We start from the raw sequence: 24,678 nt of genomic DNA on the forward strand, positions 1-24,678 counted from the left end.
GTATATACAGTTTTACTTTATACATGTAGATAGATACATACAAATGACACTATGTGCCAAGTCAGCACATAGTGGTAGTGCTTGTTGTCTTGGTGCCCCGGAGCACCCAGCCTAACCCTAGCTAGGCTAAGGGTAAGACCTTTCTTTCTCTTTCTCTCTTTTCTCCTTTCAATCATTCTGGACCAAGGCTTATATAGCCAAGGTCACCTGAAATTTAGTGAGTAATAAATATAAATGTAAACAGTAAATCATCAGTGACATACTTGCACATCCTGTTCAGGATGACAGACGGTCGATGTACACAAAAATGGGGATTAACAATTATGATTAGCATCTTATAAATAACAGCAATTAAATGTTTCAAGGCATATAGATGTCATGGCTCCAGGGTAAAGAGCCTTTGCAATTAAATGTTCTTCAGACAATGGGTGTCGTAAATCAGTCGCTATGACAGTGGCGTTAAACAAACAAATCATTACAAGTATCCAGGACTATTTCGTTTGGGAGATCTGTCTCTTCCAATACAGGAGTCCATCATTGGGTCCACAACATTTTATTCCTGATTAAAAGAATACAGCCACACCCATGAGGATCCGGGGTGGAAAGGTATTCGTCAATCCAATGCTTGCCGTATAAAAGTCGATCCTGCTTGAGGCGACTAACGGGATTGAGTGGTTAGGCTCGCTGACTTGGTTGATGCATGTCATCGTATCCCAACTGCATGGATCAATGTTCATGATATCAATCACTGGATTGTCTGGTCCAGACACGATTATTTACAGACCACTGTCATATAGCTTGAACAGTGCTGAGTGCTGCATTATCAACAAACAAACAAAACACAATGGTAACAGGACAGCAATGGCCAGACAGCATCTTGGAGGATCAGTGAGGCAGCCTGCCTAGCTGCTGTCCAACGGTCAGATTGCATACTGACTAACACAATGGCTAAACACCGTCAGACTGTTACGTATCCTGTTATGTAACATGAATAGTACATATGTATTCCGCCATAGTGCATTTGATATAATAAAATATCGAACTAAACGAAGTGTCCATTGAATATTGGAATAATATGAATATAAAATTTGACAAAACAAAATACGACATTGGCATCAATTTTCTAAACGTTATTGAACTTTTCACTGCTTGAATCTCTTGTTCAATTAAGTTTCATTTTAGTACAGGCCAGAAGTCAGAGGTGGCGTATGCAGCCTTTATAACAAAACAAGTCTAGTTAAATGAATTGCCAAATCATCATTTTGATTGACTGAGCCATGACATTTGGAAGTATATCAAACAGTTTATTCTCATTGTATGTAATGTGCTGGTGTTATCAAAGTGAACAAACATTCAAACATCCATGAGTTCTAACCTACGAAGTAACATTATCAAAATGTTCCATCTCACTCAGTTTTGTGCTTCTTGTCGCTCTTTCCCTTGCAACAACACTTGCGACAGATCCAGATATCGACAGCAATTATCACACTGACAATAACAGCAATAGACAGCCATACATCAGCATAGATGTAACTAACAAAGCAAACTGGGGGCTGTCGCATGTGGTTTCCGCCGTACTTGATAACATGTTCTACAGCAGATGCCGCTCGTTCTGCAGGCTTTTCTGGTCTGTCACGAAGGAGCCTCGACATCCTCTTCATGTTCTGGCTGATTGATTTGTTTTCAAGAACGCGGCTTATCTTTTCAAACAGATCATCAACAGTATCATCAAATATTTCAATTCTAGATCCTATATTGTATTTCTTAACCTTTATGGCTGTGGTGAATGTTTCCGCGTGGATTGGCATACAGATGATTGGAACTCCGTGATACAGTGCCTCCCAAAATCCGTTCTTCCCACAATGAGAAATAAACACCTTGGTGTTGGGATGGCCTAGGATATCATTTTGCGGCACCCATTTCATGGTTTTGATGTTACCGCGGATTTCCTCTTTATCCTGCTTGAACAGAACTTGGTACTTCAGTCGACCAAAGACAGCCATCAACTTTTCAATCAGAGGTGGTGGAAACCCTTTTATCAAGCTTCCAAAGGTAACAAGTACAACACCTTTTTGTGCTGCATCCATGTACTTCTTCAATTCCCCTGAAAGAGGGTTTGCTGGGCTTGCTGTAAGACCACCACACTGAATGAAATTTGGAAACACAGCTTTGGGGTAGTCAATGATATAATCGGAGTTTTCTATGAAAAGCACAGAGTCCCTTACCAGTTGGCTTGCGTCAACATCTCGGAGTTTATCACCCAGCACAGAGTAGTCAGTAGATGTTGAAGAAGCTTTGAATACGATAGAAGTGGCAAAGATTAAGAGTGTGTTTATGAGTCTTTCAGGGAATGTCATGTCATTGGTGAAACTAGACATAAGGTGAGGAAATGTGTTACTTTGTAGAGGCATTCCGCTGTCTCTTGCGTCGATGTAGGAGCTAGCAACAACTGTTGGAACCCCAAGATAGGCAGCGATGGCGAACAAACATTCTGAGCCAGGCATTCTACTCACCAATGCAATGTCATAATTGCCCTTCTTTAACCCTTCTAAAACAACCCTATCTTTCATCGCAGCACTACAGTGATTCTGTAGCATAGGTTTCAAAAAGTTCAAAAACATTTTCCACATACCACCACGACTAAATATGACTTTTTGTCCAGCTGCCAACACTTCTTCATGTGTCTTCTGCATCGATGGATCAAGATCAGGAACAATAACGTTGAATGTGGTCTTGAAAGCCTCCTTATCCAACCTTCCAATACAGGATTTGGGATCAAAGAGGACGGCAAATAAGGTAACATGGTGGCCTCTTTTCAGAAGAGCTTGTCCAATGGACATAATTTCCAGACAGTGGCTAGTTGCAGGAGTTGGAATTAAAAGAATCTTGGCCCCATGGCAGCAGCTGACAATTGTGATCAGAAGGACGAAGTTAGGAAGTGACATCTTTCAACTGAAATACCTGCAATTAAAAGCAGCTATTGATTACTAATTATTGAAGTTGCGCTTTCACTGCTCTACATTGTAAGAGGGTATAATGTAAATATTTTTATTAACAGTATGACCTCTTATCAGCTCAGTGTGTGAGAAAGTGTAATCGAATAATGATCATTGGGCTGAAGTAGGTACTGGCAGCTGATGCCGCACCTTAAATCAATGGACACCGCAACAGACTGACAAGGCCCCTGACTGAAAGCTAATCATAATGATTCCCTGACTGACAGCGTAGCACACTGAGACCCTGACTGATAACGAGACCCTGACTGACAGTACAACATCCTGAGCCCCTGACTGACAGTACAACCTACTGAGTCCCTGACTGACAGTACAACATACTGAGTCCCTAACTGAGAGTACAACATACAGAGTCCCTGACTGACAGTACAACATACTGAGCCTGACTGACAGCACAACAGACTGAGCGCTGACTGACATCTAATCATACTGAGACCCTGACTGACAGCACAACATACTGAGCGCTGACTGACATCTAATCATACTGAGACCCTGACTGACAGTACAACACACTGAGTCCTGACTGACAGTGCAACCTACTGAGCCCCTGACTGACAGTGCAACATACTGAGACCCTGACTGACAGTACAACATACTGAGTCCCTGACTGACAGTGCAACATACTGAGTCCCTGACTGACAGTACAACATCCTGAGACCCTGACTGACAGTACAACATACTGAGTCCCTGACTGACAGTACAACATACTGAGTCCCTAACTGACAGTACAACATACTGAGTCCCTAACTGAGAGTACAACATACAGAGTCCCTGACTGACAGTACAACATACTGAGCCCCTGACTGACAGTACAACATACTGAGTCCCTAACTGACAGTACAACATACTGAGTCCCTGACTGACAGTACAACATCCTGAGCCCCTGACTGATAGTGCAACCTACTGAGTCCCTGACTGACAGTGCAACCTACTGATCACGAGTGCCTTAAAGACAGCATGCATACTCAGCGCCTGACTGACAGTACACCATACGGAGCCCTGACTGACAGGGCAACATACTGAGACCCTGACTGACAGTACAACATCCTGAGTCCTGACTGACAGGGTAACATACTGAGACCCTGACTGACAGGGCAACATACTGAGACCCTGACTGACAGGGCAACATACTGATACCCTGACTGATAGTGCAACCTACTGAGCCCTGACTGACAGGGTAACATACTGAGACCCTGACTGACAGGGCAACATACTGAGACCCTGACTGACAGGGCAACATACTGAGACCCTGACTGACAGGGCAACATACTGAGACCCTGACTGACAGGGCAACATACTGAGACCCTGACTGATAGTGCAACCTACTGAGCCCTGACTGACAGGGTAACATACTGAGACCCTGACTGACAGTGCAACCTACTGAGTCCCTGACTGACAGGGCAACATACTGAGACCCTGACTGACAGGGCAACATACTGAGACCCTGACTGACAGGGCAACATACTGAGACCCTGACTGATAGTGCAACCTACTGAGTCCCTGACTGACAGTACAACCTACTGAGCCCTGACTGACAGGGCAACCTACTGAGACCCTGACTGATAGTGCAACCTACTGAGTCCCTGACTGACAGTACAACATTCTAAGTCCCTGACTGATAGTGCAACCTACTGAGTCCCTGACTGACAGGGCAACATACTGAAACCCTGACTGAAAGGGCAACATACTGAGACCCTGGCTGACAGTGCAATATACTGAGTCCTGACTGACAGTACAACATACTGAGTCCCTAACTGACAGTACAACATACTGAGTCCCTAACTGACAGTACAACATACTGAGCCCCTGACTGACAGTACGACATACTGAGTCCCTGACTGACAGTGCAACATACTGAGTCCCTGACTGACAGTACAACATCCTGAGCCCCTGACTGACAGTACAACCTACTGAGTCCCTGACTGACAGTACAACATACTGAGTCCCTAACTGACAGTACAACATACTGAGTCCCTGACTGAGAGTACAACATACAGAGTCCCTGACTGACAGTACAACATACTGAGCCCCTGACTGACAGTACAACTTACTGAGTCCCTAACTGACAGTACAACATACTGAGTCCCTGACTGACAGTACAACATCCTGAGCCCCTGACTGATAGTGCAACCCACTGAGTCCCTGACTGACAGTGCAACCTACTGATCACGAGTGCCTTAAAGACAGCATGCATACTCAGCGCCTGACTGACAGTACACCATACTGAGCCCTGACTGACAGGGCAACATACTGAGACCCTGACTGACAGTACAACATCCTGAGCCCCTGACTGATAGTGCAACCTACTGAGTCCCTGACTGACAGTGCAACCTACTGATCATGAGTGCCTTAAAGACAGCATGCATACTCAGCGCCTGACTGACAGTACACCATACTGAGCCCTGACTGACAGGGCAACATACTGAGACCCTGACTGACAGGGCAACCTACTGAGACCCTGACTGACAGTACAACATCCTGAGACCCTGACTGATAGTGCAACCTACTGATCACGAGTGCCTTAAAGACAGCATGCATACTCAGCCCCTGACTGACAGTACACCATACTGAGCCCTGACTGACAGGGCAACATACTGAGACCCTGACTGACAGGGCAACCTACTGAGACCCTGACTGACAGTACAACATACTGAGACCCTGACTGACAGGGCAACATACTGAGACCCTGACTGACCGGGCAACATACTGAGACCCTGACTGACAGTACAACATCCTGAGCCCCTGACTGACAGTGCAACCTACTGAGACCCTGACTGACAGGGCGATATACTGAGTCCTGACTGACAGGGCAACATACTGAGACCCTGACCGACAGTACAACCTACTGAGTCCTGACTGACAGTGCAACCTACTGAGACCCTGACTGACAGGGCAACATACTGAGACCCTGACTGACAGTGCAACATACTGAGTCCCTGACTGACAGGGTAACATACTGAGACCCTGACTGACAGGGCAACATACTGAGTCCTGACTGACAGTGCAACCTACTGAGTCCCTGACTGACAGGGTAACATACTGAGACCCTGACTGACAGGGCAACATACTGAGTCCCTGACTGACAGGGCAACATACTGAGACCCTGACTGACAGTGCAACCTACTGAGTCCCTGACTGACAGGGTAACATACTGAGACCCTGACTGACAGGGTAACATACTGAGTCCTGACTGACAGGGTAACATACTGAGACCCTGACTGACAGGGCAACATACTTAGACTTGTCAGCTCAGTGTGGGAGAAAGCCCATTGTTAAAGGAGTAATATTCCATGACACCAACATCAGTGACTGGCAGCAGCGGCAGCACCTTAAACCACAGGCCGTTCACTCCCGAACCTCACGCTACACTTATCCTACTTATCCTAACCCCAAAGTCTTCACAAACCCACCTCATGGAGCAAACACCTCAAAGATCAAAGTTGACAGTTCACTTATATATGACGTATTTTCACTTTTATATGGTCATATGCATGTTATGAAATGCCTTGTTGATAAAGCAAACCTAATATGTAATTAAGATATTTATCCTCGTATTCCTACTTTAACGTGAACATGAGGTAACTCCGTATGAAGCACATATACAACTTATTGGAAAAGAAGGAACCGATTTTGTTATTTTGCACTATTCGTTTGGTAACCACCTGACCCAGATAGACTGCGCGTTCTGATAGGCAACAAGGGAAGGGACAAGGACAATGGAGATAACTTTATCCCAAATGAAAATCACCAGCAGCAAAACTCTACTTGATATTTTTTTTAGCCCCTGATACAAAATATGTCCTTACACAACTTTCAGTTGTGAATACAATGAGGAAATATTTCAAATCTGAAGTTTGGAAATGAAATAATTTGTATATTACATGTTCATTTAACGTTTAATATGCACAGTACATGACAGTTGGCATTGCATTCCCAGACACAAAACGTTTTAGAACAAGTATTTGTCACAGAGTGACGAAATATCCCCCGCCTGTTCACCATAGTACCAAATATGAAGACAATCCAGCAATTAGTTCTTGAGATATTGTGGCAACACCGTTTTCCAACTCCAAAAACAGATTTGCCTGCTGTGACCTTGAAAATGGGGTCAAGGTCACCAAATCTGACAGGTATATGCGGTGTCTGTATATACACTATAGTTCCAAATATGAAGACAATCCAGCGATTAGTTCTTGAGATATCGCGGCAACACCGTTTTCCAACTCTAAAAGCAGATTTGTCTGCTGTGACCTTGAAAATGGGATCAAGGTCACCAAAACCGACTGGTGTCTGCGGAGTCTGTATATACACCATAGTTCCAAATATGAAGACAATCCAGTGTTTAGTTCTTGAGATATCGCGGCAACAAACAGGTGGGACGTACGGACGTACGTACGGACGGTCGTGAATACTATATCCCCCGCTTCGCGCTTTCGCGCGGCGGGGGATAAAAAGATGTATTGTTACGAGTTACGAGTTATGAATTGATTTTCTTTCTTTTTTTATGTTTTCCAGTGTCCATCTATGTCCAATCAGCCCAATATTCTCTGTTAGCCACGGGTGTATTTTGACAACTTTATTATATCTGACAATAGTGTGTCCCACCGAAGAGATCGAGGAAGCAGGTTCACTACTTGTTTATATTCTGCACTCACCTTGTACTTGATATGGACGGAATACAAATTAACCTCGGCGTTTCTGACTTTGGTGAAAACCACTATTATATAGGTGAGGAAATGTGTTACTTTGTATAGGCATTCAGCTGTCAGATGCATCGATGTAGGAGCCAGTAGCAACTGTTTGAACCCCTAGACGGGCAGCGATGGCGTACAAACATTCTGAGCTAGGCATTCACCAACCAATGCAATGTTATAAATGCCCTTCTTCAACCCTTCTAAAACAACCCCATCTTTCATCGCAGCAGTGCAGTGATTCTCTAGTATAGGTTTCAAAAAGTTCAAAAACATTTTCCATAAACTACCATGACTAAAAATATGTTTGTTTGCAGCTGCCATCAGTTCATCCGGTGTCATCTGCGCATCGATGGATCAAGATCAGGAACAATAAGGTTGAATGTGGTCTTGAAAGCCTCCTTATCCAACCTTCCAATACAGGATTTGGGATCAAAGAGTGAGTGAGTGAGTGTGGTTTTACGCCGCTTTAGCAATATTCCAGCAATATCACGGCGGGGGGACACCAGAAAAGGGCTTCACACATTGTACCCATGTCGGGAATCGAACCCCGTCTTTGGCGTGACGAGCGAACCCTTTAACCACTAGGCTACCCGACCGCCCCTGGGATCAAAGAGGACGGCAACTTGGTAAAATGGTGGCCTCTATTCAGAAGAGCTTGTCCAATGGACATAATTTCCAGATAGTGGCTAGTTGCAGGAGTTGGAATTAAAAGAATTTTGGCCCCATGGCAGCGGATGACAATTGTGATCAGAAGCACAACATACTGAACCCTGACTGTCAGTGCATCATACTGAGCCCTGACTGACAGTGTATCCTAATGAGCCCCGACTGACAGTGTATCATACCGAGCCCTGACTGACGGTGTATCATACTGAGTCCTGACTGACGGTGTATCCTACTGAGCCCTGACTGACAGTGTATCATACTGAGCCCCGACTGACAGTGTATCATACTGAGTGCTGACTAACAGTGTATCATACTGAGCCCTGACTGACAGTGTATTATACTGAGCCCTCACTGACAGTGTATCATACTGAGCCCTGACTGAGTGAGTTGGTGAGTGAATGAGTGAGTTGGGTTTAACGCCGCTTTTAACATTATTCCAGGTATACCACGGCGTGTCAGCTTAATGTGGGAGGAAAGCTCGAAGTGATGCAGGTCAAAAGTGAACTGTCAATTTTGATTTTGATGTGTTTGCTCCATGAGGTGCGTTTGTGAAGGTTTAAGGGTTAGGATTAGTGTTGCGTGAGGTTTGGGCCAAAACAAGGATTGGTCGGCTCGGAGTCAGTATATTGTGTCTGAGTGGGGTATTTACTTTAAACTGCGGCATGTTATCTCAGTGGGCCAGCACTATGAAATCGGCATAAGTCCGAACTGGTTTAGGGAAAAGCAACAAGCTGCTTTCTGTTACCACCTGACATCACAATTGACGCTACTGTGCCTGTGTTAAGTGTTGTGTAACTAGAGAAAACCACTGAGTGACTGTGTTATAAGAGCGATGAAAGGAATACCATTCACCCAAACTACTTCACACAGTTAGATCCTTTACTAACAAAATGCTTCAAAATGTTCATAAAACATGTCTCATTTCCTTTAGGTACATGTATTCACAGATATCCGTTTGCGATGTGCACAGTTGTTGACCCCAACACTGAGGGTGGAGATCGGGCACTGACACACGCGGTGTTGTTAAGTAACAACCAGGTACAATACCGCTAAGTTGGAATAGATAAAAACTCGGGTTACGGTGTACACATTTATTGACCTTTGATATTTTATAGCGAGTGACACAGATTGCAACCAGTTTTGCTGGTACACCAGGTGAGCCTACCAGAAGGCTCCCCACAGTCTCATTATAGCTTTGCAAGTCTACATCCTGTTTGTTGTTCAACACCGCACTCAGCACTATTCAAGCTGATATGACGGCGGCCTGTAAATAATCGAGTCAAATCGGATGTTTTTGTGGAAGGAAAGCACAAAGTAATGGTGAAAACCACGAATAAATGTATTTTTTTCAACCCGGGCAACGCGTGACTCATATTATGAGTAAGGACCCAGGGTGTGCGCAGTTGTTGACCCCAACTTTGAGGGTGGAGATGGGGCACTGACACACGCAGTGAATTGATACAATACTGCTTTGTTAGAACTGATACAGATTCGGGTTACGACGTACACATTTATTGACCTTTGATATTTTATAGGGAGTGACGCCGGTTCTAACAGAATTGCTGGTACACCAGGTGAGTTTACCACTAGGCTCCCTCCCCACAGTCCCATTACAACTTTGCAAGTGTACATGCTGTTTGTTGTTTAACACCGTAAATAATCGAGTAGTCAAACCAAGACAAGACAAATCGGTGATTGATACTAGGAGCAACGTTCCGAGCCATCAGGGTACGATGACAACTAAGGGCTATTGGGGCTCCAAAATGATCCGAAATCCCAGATGAGAACAAAGCAATTAAAGATGTTCAAGTTCAAACTCGCGATAACCCACACGTCAAAATTACAACTTAATACAACACTACTTGAGTTTGGTTGATGGACAAGTACATGTAATTGAAAAGTAAGACGAAAACAATCCTAAAAAGAACAGTAAGTGAGCGAAAGTTGTTTAAGGCCGCAAGCAGGAATATTCCAGTGATATCAACTCCATATATCACAACTATCAAACATACATTTCAAGTAAAACTTTATCGCAAAAACACGTATGGATAACATCTTCCCCATTTTCTGAATCTTTTCAACAACAAATAAGAAGGGCATATCAATATCTCTCAACAACGGTAGGCAGCGTACTACAACTTTAGAATTAAAGACAGTCATGATCCAACAGTTAAATAACTCTTGTTTGAAAGGAAAACTTTATTTCAAAGAACACAGAAAACACTGAACACACTTTGTCATTTGACAATAGTATCTTTAGTCTGCAGGAAATAGTCTTTAGCCTGTTGTAGTATATGAATATCAACATAGCAATGACAAGTGACTTCACTAATCATGATTATTGTCAAATTCACAGTCACAATTGATTCATTGATCTAAGCTTCAAATAAATACGCCTAACAATCCATATACACCACAGGTATACTTCATCACTCAGTTTTGTGCTTCCTGTCACTCTTTCCCTTGCAACAACACTTGCGACAGATCCAGATATCGACAGCAATTATCACACTGACAATAACAGCAATAGACAGCCATACATCAGCATAGATGTAACTAACGAAGCAAACTGGGGGTGGCCGCAAGTGGTCTCCGCCGTACTTGATAACATGTTCTACAGCAGATGCTGCTCGTTCTGCAGGCTTTTCTGGTCTGTCATGAAGGAGCCTCGACATCCTCTTCATGTTCTGGCTGATAGATTTGTTTTCAAGAATGCGGCTTATCTTTTCAAACAGATCATCAACAGTATCATCAAATATTTCAATTCTAGATCCTATATTGTATTTCTTAACCTTTATGGCTGTGGTGAATGTTTCCGCGTGGATTGGCATACAGATGATTGGAACTCCGTGATACAGTGCCTCCCAAAATCCGTTCTTCCCACAATGAGAAATAAACACCTTGGTGTTGGGATGGCCTAGGATATCATTTTGCGGCACCCATTTCATGGTTTTGATGTTACCGCGGATTTCCTCTTTATCCTGCTTGAACAGAACTTGGTACTTCAGTCGACCAAAGACAGCCATCAACTTTTCAATCAGAGGTGGTGGAAACCCTTTTATCAAGCTTCCAAAGGTAACAAGTACAACGCCTTGTTCTGCCGCATCCATGTATTTCTTCATTTCAGATGAAAGTGGGTTTGCTGGTCTTGCTGTAAGACCACCACACTGAATAAAATTCGGAAACACAGCTTTGGGGTAGTCAATGATATAGTCGGAGTTTTCAATGAAAAGCACAGAGTGCCTTATCAAGTCACCTGGCTGAACATGTCGGAGTTTTTCATCCAATACCGAGAAGTCAATGGATGGGGACACGAAGCGCAACAGAAGTGGAGTGGCGAAGTTGACGAGTGTGTTCATGAACCTTTCTGGGAATGTCATGTCATTCGTGTAAGTAGACAATATGTGAGGGAGAGTGTTACTTTGATGAGGCATTCCGCTCTCTGTCGGGCTAATATAGGAACTGGTAGTGACTGCTGGAACCCCAAGATAGGCTGCAATGGCAAACAGACATTCATTGCCAGGCATAGAATCGACCACCACAATATCGTACTTGTCCATTTTTAACATTTTTAGAGTTTCTTTATCTTTCATCGCAGCTCTGCAGTGGTTTTCGATTAAAGGTTTCATGACAGACAGAATCATGCCCAGTTTAACAACTCCTTCAAATATCCCTTTGAGGATAATTGCCATCAGGTCATCATGTTTCTCCTGAAACGATGGATCCAGATCAGGAACAACCAGTCTGAATCTGGACTTGAAGACTTCAGTATTTATTCTTTCTAAACATGGCTTGGGATTCGAGAGGACAACAAACAACGTTACATGATGGCCTCTTTCAAGAAGTGCGTGCCCAATGGACATTGATTCTAGACAGTGGCTAGTTGCAGGAGCGGGGATATGAAGAATTCTTGCTCCCTGGACACAGCTGACTATTGAGCTAAGAAGTATGAAGGAAGGAAATGACATCTTGAACTGAACTACCTGAAAACAGAAGAACCTGTTCATTATCAGTTAGTATTGAGGATTATTCCTGAGAAAACATCTTTGATGCTTTATAGTCACTGCATCATGTGTTAAGAGTCGGAAAGATTAGCAAACTGATATCGAATGTATGACTACCCACACAATTCAGGATACGTTGTCACAATGTACTTTTCAATCAGCCTTGTCCATGCTGAGTGTCTACCATCACATATTCCATTTGATTGTGCTCGCTTGTGTATCGCTTGCGTACCCATACCTGGTTGACTCTGTGCCACCGTGCACTCTGTGTCACCATGTCATCATGCCCTGTCACTGTGTCACCATGCACTGTCACTGTGTCATATTGCACTCTGTGTCACTGTGACATCGTGCACTCTGTGTCACTGTCATCATGCACGCTGTGTCACTGTCATCATACACTGTCACTGTGTCATCATGCACTGTCACCGTGTCATCATGCACTCTCTCTTTGTGTCATCATGTACACTCTCACTGTCATCATGCACTCTATCGCTGTCATCATGCACTCTGTCCCTGTGTCATCATGCACTCTGTCAATGTGTCATCATGTACTCTGTCACTGTGTCATCATGCACTCTGTCAGTGTGTCATCATGTACCCTGTCACTATGTTATCATGTACTGTCACTGTGGCATCATACACTCAGTCACTGCTATTGTGCACTATTTCACTGTCATCATGCAATCTGTCACTGTGTCATCATGCACTCTGTCACTGTGTCATCATGTACACTCTGTCACTGTCATCATGCACTCTGTCACTGTCATCATGCTTTGTCACTGTGTCATTATGCACTCTGTCACTTTGTCATCATATACTCTATCACTGTGTTATCATGCACTCTGTCAATGTGTCATTATGCCGTCACTGTTATCATGCACTCTGTCACTGACATCATGCACTATTTCACTGTGTCAGCATGCACTCTGCCACAGTCATGCACTCTGCCACTGTGTCATCATGTACTGTCACTGTCATCATGCACGCTGTCACTGTGTCATCATGTACTGTCACTGTCATCGTGTACTCTGTCCCTATGTCGTCATGCACTCTGCCACTGTCATCATGCATCATCATCACATTTCTGGTGTCCCCCGCCGTGATATTACTCACTCACTCACTCATGCACTGTCACTGTGTCATCATGTACTGTCACTGTCATCATGTACTCTGTCACTGCCATCGTACGCTGTCTCACTGTCATCATACACTGTCACTGTGTCATCATGTACTCTCTCACTGTCATCATGTACTCTCTCACTGTCATCATGTACTGTCACTGTCATCAAGTACTCTTTCACTGTCATCATGCACTCTATCACTGTGTTATCATGCACTATGTCCCTGTGTCATCAAGTACTCCATCACTGTGGCATCATGCACTTTGCCACTGTTATCATGCACTATCACCGTGTCATCGTGTAACCTATCAATGTGTCATCATGTACTCCATCACTGCTATGCCACTGTAATTATGCACTCTGTCACTTTTATCATGCACTATTTCACTGTCATCATGCACTATGCCACTGTAATTATGCACTCTGCCACTGTCATCATGCACTCTGCCACTGTCATTATGCACTATTTCACTGTCATCATGCACTCTGTCACTGTCATCATGCTCTCTGTCACTTTTATCATGCACTCAGTCACTGGCATCATGCACTATTTCACTGTCATCATGCACTCTGTCACTGTCATCATGCTCTCTGTCACTTTTATCATGCACTCAGTCACTGTCATCATGCACTATTTCACTGTCATCATGCACTCTGTCACTGTCATCATGCTCTCTGTCACTTTTATCATGCACTCAGTCACTGGCATCTTGCACTATTTCACTGTGTCAGTTTGCACTCTGTTAATGTGTCATCATGTACTGTCACTGTTATCATGCACTCTGTAACTGTCATCATACACTCTGTTACTGTGTCATCATGTACTTTATCACAGTGCCTTCATGCCATCACTGTTATCATGCACTATGTCACTAACATCATGCACTATTTCACTGTGTCAGCATGCACTCTGCCACAGTCATGCACTCTGCCACTGTGTCATCATGTACTGTCACTGTCATCATGCACTGTCACTCTGTCATCATGTACTGTCACTGTCATCGTGTACTCTGCCCATATGTCGTCATGCACTCTGCCACTGTCATCATGCATCATCATCACATTTCTGGTGTCCCCCGCCGTGATATTACTCACTCACTCACTCATTCACTGTCACTGGGTCATCATGTACTGTCACTGTCATCAAGTACTCCATCACTGTGGCATCATGCACTTTGCCACTGTTATCATGCACTATCACCGTGTCATCATGTAACCTATCAATGTGTCATCATGTACTCCATCACTGCTATTGTGCACTATTTCACTTTTATCATGCACTCTGTCATCTTGGGCTCTGTGTCACTGTCATTGTATACACTGTGTCATTGAGCACTCTGTGTCACTGTGTCATCAGGCACTCTATCACCATGTCATCTTGGGCTCTGTGTCACTGTCATTGTATACACTGTGTCACTGAGCACTCTGTGTCACTGTGTCATCGTGAAATCGGCATCAAAGTGTACACTGTGTCACTGTGTTATCAGGCACACTGTCACCATGTCATCCTGCACTCTGTGTCATTGTGTTATCGTGCACCCCACGTCACCATGTAATTGTGCACTCTCTGTAACCCTGCGCTGTCCTACTGAGTCATCGTGCACTCTGTCACCATGACATATATATTTTGGGGTTTGTTTGTTTGTTTGTTTGTTTGGTACTAGATTGCAGAGATTGCATTCACACCTTACTAATTACATGGAAGTTGAAGCAAATAATTCAGACAAAATAATGGGAAAAGTGTTTTGGACATCACGAAAGTCATCACATGCTTGTAAACATAACGGTCAGTCGGTTTCGGGTTCAGTTCCGTCGTACTACGGACGTAAAAGTGCTCCGCTAAGCTTATCAACAACCTTTGCAGTAGGTAACTTCGCGAACAACTTGATTAACAAAACCTTAGATAAGCGTGTGTGGTCTTATCAAGCAGTGTTTACAATTGTTGAAATAACGATAATATAATCGCTTGTTAAATGTTGTTATTAAATATATTGTGCAATTCCAGTAGGGATATGGTGACAACACATGAGGAGATGGGCATACTTCATGGGAGGGGAGTCATTGTTGTACACAAAATGCATTTGTTTGTTGACTTGGTTGTCATCGTACTACGACTGCATGGGACTGTGCTCCAAGTATCAATCCTGGTTTGTCTGGACAAGACTCTATTATTCACCGGCTGTCGTCAGATAGATGAAATATATTCCTGAGTGTTGCATTAAATGATAATTAACAAAAATAAAACAATGTTGTTCTTTTTAAGGTGTTTTTCTCATTACTGAAATTACACATAGATGGGAAAATATTTCTTTTTTATTTCATCCTACATTGTGATATTTCAGTGCCGCAGATCAGAAAACTGAATATAAAAGCCTTAATGTTAATCATGTGCATCAGTTCATCTAAAATGGTTTAAACGGAGCTAAGGGGTGTAAAAAAAATATGGTGTCCCCGAGACCACCCCTCTCTACCCTCACTGGCAACAGCCACAGATTTGTTTCCGTGAGCCGTCAGTGGAAATAACAACGAAATCTTCCTTGTACTAGTAATAGTCAAATAAAACACTTCGTTATAATAATGACGCTACCATACAACTTTCTGTCGAGAACTTGCAAGTACATACCTTCACAACTTAAACACAATTGGATTTCCTCCGTCTCAACAACCATCAACAACCAAGACCAGGGGAGGTAACTCTATTCTCAGATCAATCATTGCATTGTGAACAAACGTTGATAGCTTGTTCTGCAAACCACATAGGACCAACCAAGGTATCAGTGGGAAATAAAGAAGCAAATATGTCAAGCTGATCTGGATCTGGATGTGACAGCAGATGTCCTTATTTACACAATACAGATCTGACATTAGATCGACAAAATGTATCGAGTGGTATGATTGATAACACAGTTGATCTTGTGTCATCATACCTCGACGGTTTGGACAGTTGCTCGTAATACCAATCTCCGAATGGAAATCGCCTGCCGCAAAAATTACATTGTTTCAAGGTGTTTTGCATTTTCTTAAATCAGGTTCATAGTTTTAAATAAAAAATATCTGGTTTTGTATCTGTAGCTGAACAAATCTTATCTCGATACAAAATTCCAACGCATATGGATGAATCGATTGTATTTATATCATTAATTTTAAGGAACAAAATCTTTAAAGCAATTACTCAAAAGTGTAATACGTTCACACAGATATTTTGAAAAACTAGTTTGTTCAATGCCCTTACGGGTAATCCGTTCAACACGATGCCAGGGTTGCTGACTGTCGACACCCTACACGCGACCACTTGCAACGTCTCGGCCAACAACAGTATGACACACCGCTGTATAGGTGGCCTGGTTGGCCTCTGGGTGACGTAATCTTGTATCTGTATAACCACTGACAGCCTTCCGAGGGCTCAACTGTGGCTATGATACTAGATGCCAGAATACCTACACACTGAGATGTTCAGTGACGGCCGAGGAAGGCCGTCACTGGAAGATAAAGTCACCCAGAGGCCAACCAGACCGTCACTGTCATACTTCTGGCTGGGAGGCCGTAACTGGCTGTGTATCGGGTGCTTTCGCTGTCCCTCCTTTCAACGTTAAGGATAATCAAAATACAAGAATTACATGTAGTTAAATCAATGTTGTAAACATCGTAGAGACTATCTAATTGAAGAATACTTGTCCAAACTTGAACGCATCAAACAACACAGTGAATTATGGGTAACGCCAGTCATATGTGTACTTATTTTGGCGTGGTGGTACATTACGCGTATATGAATCTCGTGTGCATATTTCAGCTGATATATTCAGCCAATTTTACACTTAAACTAAGAAAGTATCTCTTAACGTGCGCACGTTTGGCTGCTTTTCTGGTGTAATCCGTCCACAATGGAGGGCGTAATTCAGATCCGCCCTTCTGCGATTCCATACTGTGTATGCACATGAAGCCCAAGAGTGAGTGAGAGGTTTACGCCGATTTTAGCACTATTCCAGCCATATCACGGGTCTCTCCCTCTGGATGCCGAGGGTTTTTTCTGACGCACATTTTCCTAAGGTCGGAAAAGTGAAGGTTGTGCGAGAATTGCGCTCACGCGGCACTGAATCTACCTCTGGCTATAAAATTACGCAGAGGTGGAGAATATTAAATTTCCTATTTGATGGTTTAAATTTAACTGCAAATATTAAAACGGTTTTAAAAAAAACACTTCTAAGTGTTGTCAGAGAATTTATTCTGCGTTGAAAAGCAGTAAATTACTCCGCTTTTTTTCGTACACCGATAAAAGTACTGTGCGAAAAAAAACAATTATTTAGAAGCTTTACGGAAACTGAGCGAACAAAATACTGCCTCATATCTGAACGACATAACTACATATCAAATGGAGTTATATGCGTATGTATAACGACATACATTCAATGCCAAAAATAGCATGCCGTAAATGACGAAAACTGATTTTTCTCTATGACGTCAAAAGGCTACGGAGAGGTTACACGCGTACAAAGAAATGGGGGCATAACTCCGCTATGCTTAGCACTAGTTCACTGTAACTCAGGTCACTTGGTGAGAATCAGCTGTGGGTAAGGGCAATTAATTTTCGTGGTGTTTTGTTCACGAGGAACCAAAATATCCCAATACAAATATCGATATTGAAACTGTATACTTTCAATTATTAAAAAAACCCATAAGAAATGATGAAATCGTACTTTAAAAAGAGGTAATAGAGAAATGGATGGCCCTATTTAACCTATAACTTAGTCCTTAGATTCCAACATTCTCCTGATTGTGCAAGTGTAATTTGACTAATGTTGTACCAGTATTAATGGAGCACTAGCCTTATAATCAAATGAAATACCAAAAACATAACACCATTACTTTTGACGTCATGACTGTTTTCATGTCTTTGATAACGTCGTATTTTGATTAATTTATATCTCACCTAATTTTAGTTCATGGTATGGAAAATTTCGATGTGTAAAACGGAATTTGACGCTTTTTCGACACAACATAAAATGACTGCTTTCAGCAAGTAAATAATGTATTGAATATGTAAACAATTAGATAGTTTGTCGTGTGTCTTAATTGGACAAGACACGCACCTGTTTGGCATCAATTACGTAATGAAATACCCAAAAGAATATTTCAAAACAACCAAATTTATATTTAATTGTGGACTATATTGTGTTTGTTATTTCTCTTCATCTCGTCTCAGAATTATACAATAAAAGATGCGAAGAAAACTCTATTGGTAAAGAATTATCAGTATAATCGTTTAAGGTTGGACCAACGGGGTTCCTGGCATGGGTTTTGTTTTTATACTTTTTACAATTCCTGGAGAAATAAAGTAAACAGTTTAATATCCTGTGATCACAATATTGAAAAAAGAATGAACCCATTGATTATATAATGCAAAACGAGAGGAATAATTCGTAAATTGTTGGTGACTAACGCGCATCTGGCGAATCGTCAGACATCACTGTTCTGTGTATCAAACGACATAAAAAAAACAATTCCAAGACCAAGGCAATTCTTTCAGAAATGTGTGCATATATTTTAACGAAAAGTATATCCATTGTTAAAGTAATATATTCAGTTTTAGTTGTAAAATAATATGAAACGGCTATTCATGGACATTGGTTCTATAAACTTACAATATTGACTATTACACATCCCAAGAAATACGTACATGCTGCAGTTACATTTACACTTCATCTTGTAACACAAGGAAAAGAAATATCGTATTCGACACTATAAACCAATCAATTGTTATGTAAACAATGTTCAAACAAACAGGAGATGATCAAAGGTTCGTTCATACATGCTGTGACCCCCCTGAAGCCCAAGAGCTGGACGAGCCTCACGTGTACAACTGTACATGGATAAGGCGGACACTCTTAGGCACTTATTCCCGAATCACCTGCAAATGATTCTGTGAGAATGGCTGAGACCACCAGGCAAATTAGTAAGAAAGAATTTTAAACTTTTTTCGAAATAACATTATAGTTCCAGAAATAAATGGGACACAAAAAGATTGTTCGCTGAAAATTAATGTCCTATCCTCTCTTTAATATAACAAACATTTCCCATCCCCCGTGAAACAATAAGTAAACGGTTATAATACACTGTATATTTCTAATTCCGTTCATGTAAACCACCCCTCTCTACCCACAACTTCGACGGGATGTTCTGTCAATGAAGGGCAGTCAATAAACCTCAAGGAAGCGAGAGTAGTGCCGTGCTGATTGCCATAGTTACATGCGATCCGCTGCAAAACTATAAGTAACTTCATGAACATCTACGTTGACGTACCTGACAAGTTTGCGACAACACACACGACAGTCTCGCAAGCGATGGTCCTCGATAACAGGGGAGGTAACTCTGCCTTGTACTTTTGAAGTAGTGGCTGCTATCAGATAAACGCAACCGACAGCATACAAACGTTAACTCGTAAAAAATCGAGACGTTAGACCTTGGACAAGTGAGAGGGTACACACACAAACAGTTCAAAGAGGTGCAGACATGAACAGCCTAGGTTTCAGAACAATCTGAAACATAAGAAACTGAATGTTGTCAATGAACAGGTGAGGTAAAATGTCAATGAACAGGTGAGATATGTCAATAAACAGGTGAGGTGAAAATGTCAGTGAACAGGTGAGATATCTCAATAAACAGGTGAGGTGAAATGAATTGTCGCGTTCAATATGATTTCAGTTAGGTAGCGACGAGCCTGCACATGCGTGCGTGGCTGCTTCTACGGGGGGTACCCGTGAAGATCGGGGTTAGAATAGGTCTTCAGCAACCCATGTTTGTCTTTTGAGGTGATAATGCTAGTCGTAAGAGGCGATGGTCAGGCTCGCTGACTTGGTTGATGCATGTCATCGTATCCCAATTGCGTAGATCGATGATCATGATATCAATTACAGGATTGTCTGGTCCAGACTCGATTATTTGCAAAATGCCGTCATATAGCTGGAATATTGCTGAGGGGGGCGCTAAGCAACAAACAAACAAAGCGGAGGTGGCTGAAAAGTACACCCTCAACACTGCATGTAGTAAGTACAATATCTGCCCCGTTAACAGGCTGCATCTGAAAAAAGTACTCAGCCAGGCAGCATATGTCTACAAAGTGACTAGGTTTTTTTCTGTTGATGAGGGGAGCACGGGTGACCCAGTCGTCTAAGGCGCCGCGATTCGCTGTGAAGAGTTGCGTCTCTTGGGCACGCCAGAAACCTATGATTATTGGTTCGAATCCCAGTTCGCCCCGACTGTGTCCAGGTTTGTCAGCACCATACCCGTGCTCGTGGGTTTCACCGAAGTGGTAACCGTCTCAGACCTGCATCACTTCGGGCTTTCCTCCCACATTAAGCTGACACGCCGTGATATAACTGGAATACTGTTAAACGCGACGTAACTCTGTTGATGAAAATAGACATAATTGGTAACTGCGCTGTCACCTAGGATCTCCAACTGAAAGCGTTAACTCCAACAGCCATATTGACAACTTTAGGAGGTGATGCTCCTTCCTGTGCTATTGCTAAGAGGTGGATTGTGAGTTAATGGGTTTTGAAGAGAGACCCTCGAGGATGATCCAAGATCATGAAGACCTTCAAATGCAAACGATGCTCATGATGTCAGTCACTGAATTGTCTGGTCCAGACTCGATTATTTGCAGACTGCCGCCATGTAGCTGAAATTAAACAACAAAAACACAAACTTACCTTACTTACGCCTGGGTTATAGCAATTAAATACCGTGCCGCAAACTCACTAGGGGTCCGACACATCATACTGCGTCCGAGCCAGTCAGTCCTTCTTTTATGCCATTGATGCTGAGCGCCAGGCAGCGTAAAAGGTTAATGAGCAGAAAGTACACGAAACTAAACAGGTAAGACTGGGTAAATTGTAATTTGGAAGATATTTTGTCAGCTTTGGGATCGTAGACGAAATATTAGTAATAATAAAAATAGGCCTGAAAAGTGAAACAGAATGCTTTCTGTTTGCTGCTCAGGACCAGTCACATCCAAATCGAAACCGTTTAATTTTGCATCAGAATGTAAATATGAAATGTAGATTCTGCAATGAATTTAATGAGACTGTCCAACGCCTTGTCAGTGGATGCCCAGCTTTGGCACAAACACAGTATCTAAGCGACGTGATGGAGAGGCTCAAACATTTTACTACCGCCTTCGCCATGCTTGTGGTTTTGACACAGAGGTCCATCCATGGTACGACCCAGAATATGTCGACGGCGAAAATGATAAAATCAAAATTCTTTGGAATAAGCCCGCAATACAGGCTTAGACCTACCCAGGCCAACAAACCCGATCTTGTCCTTTTTGACGATTCAAAGGAAATAATTTATATCACGAAAACGTAGGTCCCTTTTGACACTAATGTGATTGACAAGGCTCAGGAAAAACATGGCAAATATGGGAACCTCCTTTCGAAATGTCACGCGTGCATCCCACGTACCAAGTTGTCCGACTCCCCATTTTTTCGGGGCGGTCGGGTAGCCATATCATGTGGTTAAAACGTTCGCTCGTCACGCCGAAGACCCGGGTTCGATTCCTGACATAGGTACATTATGTGAAGCCAATTTCTTGTGTCCCCCGCCGTGATATTGATGGAATATTGCTAAAAGCGGCGTAAAACCATACTCACCCGGTGCCTTAGGTTTGATACCTCTCAAACTGTTGACTGACATTGAGAGAATACCTGGGCTTGCTGCCATTATTACAACCATATTCGCATTCTCCGAAAAGTTGACTAGGCAGTGCAGTATATGAGAAAGCATATGAAAAACCAAACGCCTAATGTTTACACATGTCCAAAAAAAAGGATAATTTTGACGGCCATATTGGAAAATATTGGAGTGTATGAGTGAGTTGGGTTTAACGCCGTTTTTAACAGTGTTCCAGTTATAAAACGGCGTGTCAGCTTCATGTTGGAGGAAAGTCAGAAGTGATGCAGGTCTCAGACGTTTACCACTTCGGTGAAACCCACGAGCACGGGTATGGTGCTGACAAACCTAGAAATATAATCGGGGTGAACCGGGATTCGAACCCACAATCATAGGTTTCTGGCGTGCCCAAGGGACGCAACTCTGCACAGGGAATCGTGGCGCCTAATACGACTGGGCCACCCGTGCCCCCGGAAAATATTTGATGGCCCTATATACATTGATGACGAACCTGTGTATTAGTTGTCATACTTTTAACACAAAGTGCACAATTTAGTCAATAATTAAGCCGCTATACTATAGATGGGCTAAGGGCCCGGAGCTGATGATGAGCCAAACCAGACTGTGCCAGGATCACCCAAACCCTCTTGACTGCATTTATTTACTTTAATCTGATAGTCATTATTATCAGCGTGACGAAGCGCCTTATGCAAGGGATCTTTACGTACAGGTGGTGTTAAACAGTCCACAGGTACGGTCCACATAGATAACACAGTTTTATTTAATATCTACCAGAGTTGAGGATATACAAGTATATGTATGTCACCGGGCCCACGTGTCGGTACAGCGCCCCTGCACCTGGATATTGAAAACTGGGACATCGTAAACCCTTGACAGATTGAGTCAGTTAGTGCTTCTGTTCCTCGACAAGGCCCGCGCACCCGTTCTTGGGTGGGTAGACTGTCGTCCTCGCGTCCTGACCTGCCGAGTTTATTGAGGCTCTACACAAGGGAGGCTCTACTAGCACATTTAATTTATATTTAGACTATTTTATCAAAATTGTAATTGGTAGAGTCATTTTAGCGCAATGAGCTGTTTGATGTTAGAAATACTTTGAAACAATAATAGCTACTGAAATAAATATCTTAAGTGGGGCATGGTAGGTCGACTGAAATATGTATAAAATACCGTTTGCCTTGACATGCGCCGCACTAAAAAATCGCACCGTTCATTAGGAAGACGATATAAAGGAGAATAAGACAGGTGCATATTTTATTTACGCGAATCTGGTTATTTTACAGTTCTGTGAACGGCGGCGGGAGTTCAATTGCTTTCTGCAATCTCATTTCTGCTTTCTCATCTTGTAAAGTGGACCAAAGTGTGTGATAGTGGTATATACATTAAACCAGATATGGATATATGTTTCTTAAATAAAGACCTATTATATGCATGTGTATATATTCACCCGGGGTCTTCAACCTGGTATAATAACCCGTTACGTCAATGTGAAAACGGTATATTACTGTTACAAAATGATCTAAACGTGATGATGTGCATATTATCATCGGAGGTGATTATAACTTGAGAACGGGCACACTACCTGATTTTGTTGAAGATTATATCATTGGATACTTTGAAGGTAATGATAACAACAGGTCGGATTTTTTAATAGTTTTAGCATACAACGATTTTCGGTAGATTCAACTATAAACAGATTTGGTACATCTCTTAAGATATGTGCGGTGTTCTTAACATCCATATTATGAATGGAAGGTGTGGATCAGATGCGGGTGTTGGGGATTTCACCTTTTTTTTAAATCAAGGCGCTAGCGTGGATGATTGTATGGATATGTTCATGTGAGTTATTGATATGTTGTAGTGCTGACACCACACCTTCCACTCACAATGGATTTACGTACGTTTCACACAACTGAACAGATGGAAGTGATCAAAGTTTCAATGAACCTTTCAGATTTGCATGGGTCCACGGTAGAGCTGATAACTTTAGATATTATTTGTCATCAGATGACGTATCTTATTTACTTTGTTTGTTTGTTGTTTAACGCCGCACTCAGCTTTATTCCAGCTGACGACGGTCTGTAAATAATCGAGTCAGTACCAGACAATCCAGTGATTGACGTCATGAGCATCGATCTACACAATTGGGATACGATGACATATATCAACCAAGTCAGCAAGCCTGACCATCGATCCCGTTAGTCGCCTCTTACGACAAGCACAATCACCTTTTACGGCAAGCATGGGTTGCTGTAGACCTATTCTACCCCGGATCGTCAGTGGTATGACAGTACTTAGCAATTTAAAGACTTTGAATCTGTAAGCAGAAATAAATTATAGTCAGTCACGTCTCAAAACTCATGGTCTTAGCATTATAATTGGAAAGTTAATGTGCTGTATGTATCAGAATGTAAAGGTTTGTGTGCGAAATAACGACATTGTGTCTGACACCTTTGAAAGCAATATCGGTGTTAGGCAAGGGTGCATTTTA

At 42.6% G+C, this 24,678-nt stretch overlaps 1 protein-coding gene across 4 annotated transcripts; it reads right to left on the reverse strand.

Annotated features, from left to right (window-relative positions):
- Positions 1-351: 351 nt before the first annotated feature.
- Positions 352-19,913, reverse strand: LOC124124276 (UDP-glucuronosyltransferase 1A5-like). Of its 4 annotated transcripts, none has more exons than XM_048403005.1 (3): positions 16,126-16,219; positions 10,837-12,357; positions 352-1,439 (listed from the first exon to the last, which is right to left on the reverse strand). In XM_048403005.1, the coding sequence occupies exons 2-3, from the start codon at positions 12,340-12,342 to the stop codon at positions 1,407-1,409; spliced, it is 1,539 nt and encodes a 512-aa protein (XP_048258962.1). In that variant the 5' UTR covers positions 12,343-12,357; positions 16,126-16,219; the 3' UTR covers positions 352-1,406. The 4 variants fall into 4 exon arrangements, with proteins under 4 accessions (XP_048258962.1, XP_048258963.1, XP_046343381.1 ...); XM_048403006.1 differs by having other exon boundaries at positions 10,837-12,373; positions 16,126-16,195; XM_046487425.2 differs by lacking the exons at positions 10,837-12,357; positions 16,126-16,219 and adding an exon at positions 19,800-19,913 and having other exon boundaries at positions 352-2,961.
- Positions 19,914-24,678: the final 4,765 nt, after the last annotated feature.

The sequence above is a fragment of the Haliotis rufescens genome, unplaced genomic scaffold, assembly GCF_023055435.1.
Source record: "Haliotis rufescens isolate VD_foot unplaced genomic scaffold, xgHalRufe1.0.p SCAF_3, whole genome shotgun sequence".
NCBI classification, from domain to species: domain Eukaryota; kingdom Metazoa; phylum Mollusca; class Gastropoda; order Lepetellida; family Haliotidae; genus Haliotis; species Haliotis rufescens.

Coding starts and splice junctions, on each gene's coding strand:
- LOC124124276 (XM_046487425.2), bottom strand. CDS start 2,945: ATGTCACTTCCTAACTTCGTCCTTCTGATCACAATTGTCAGCTGCTGC.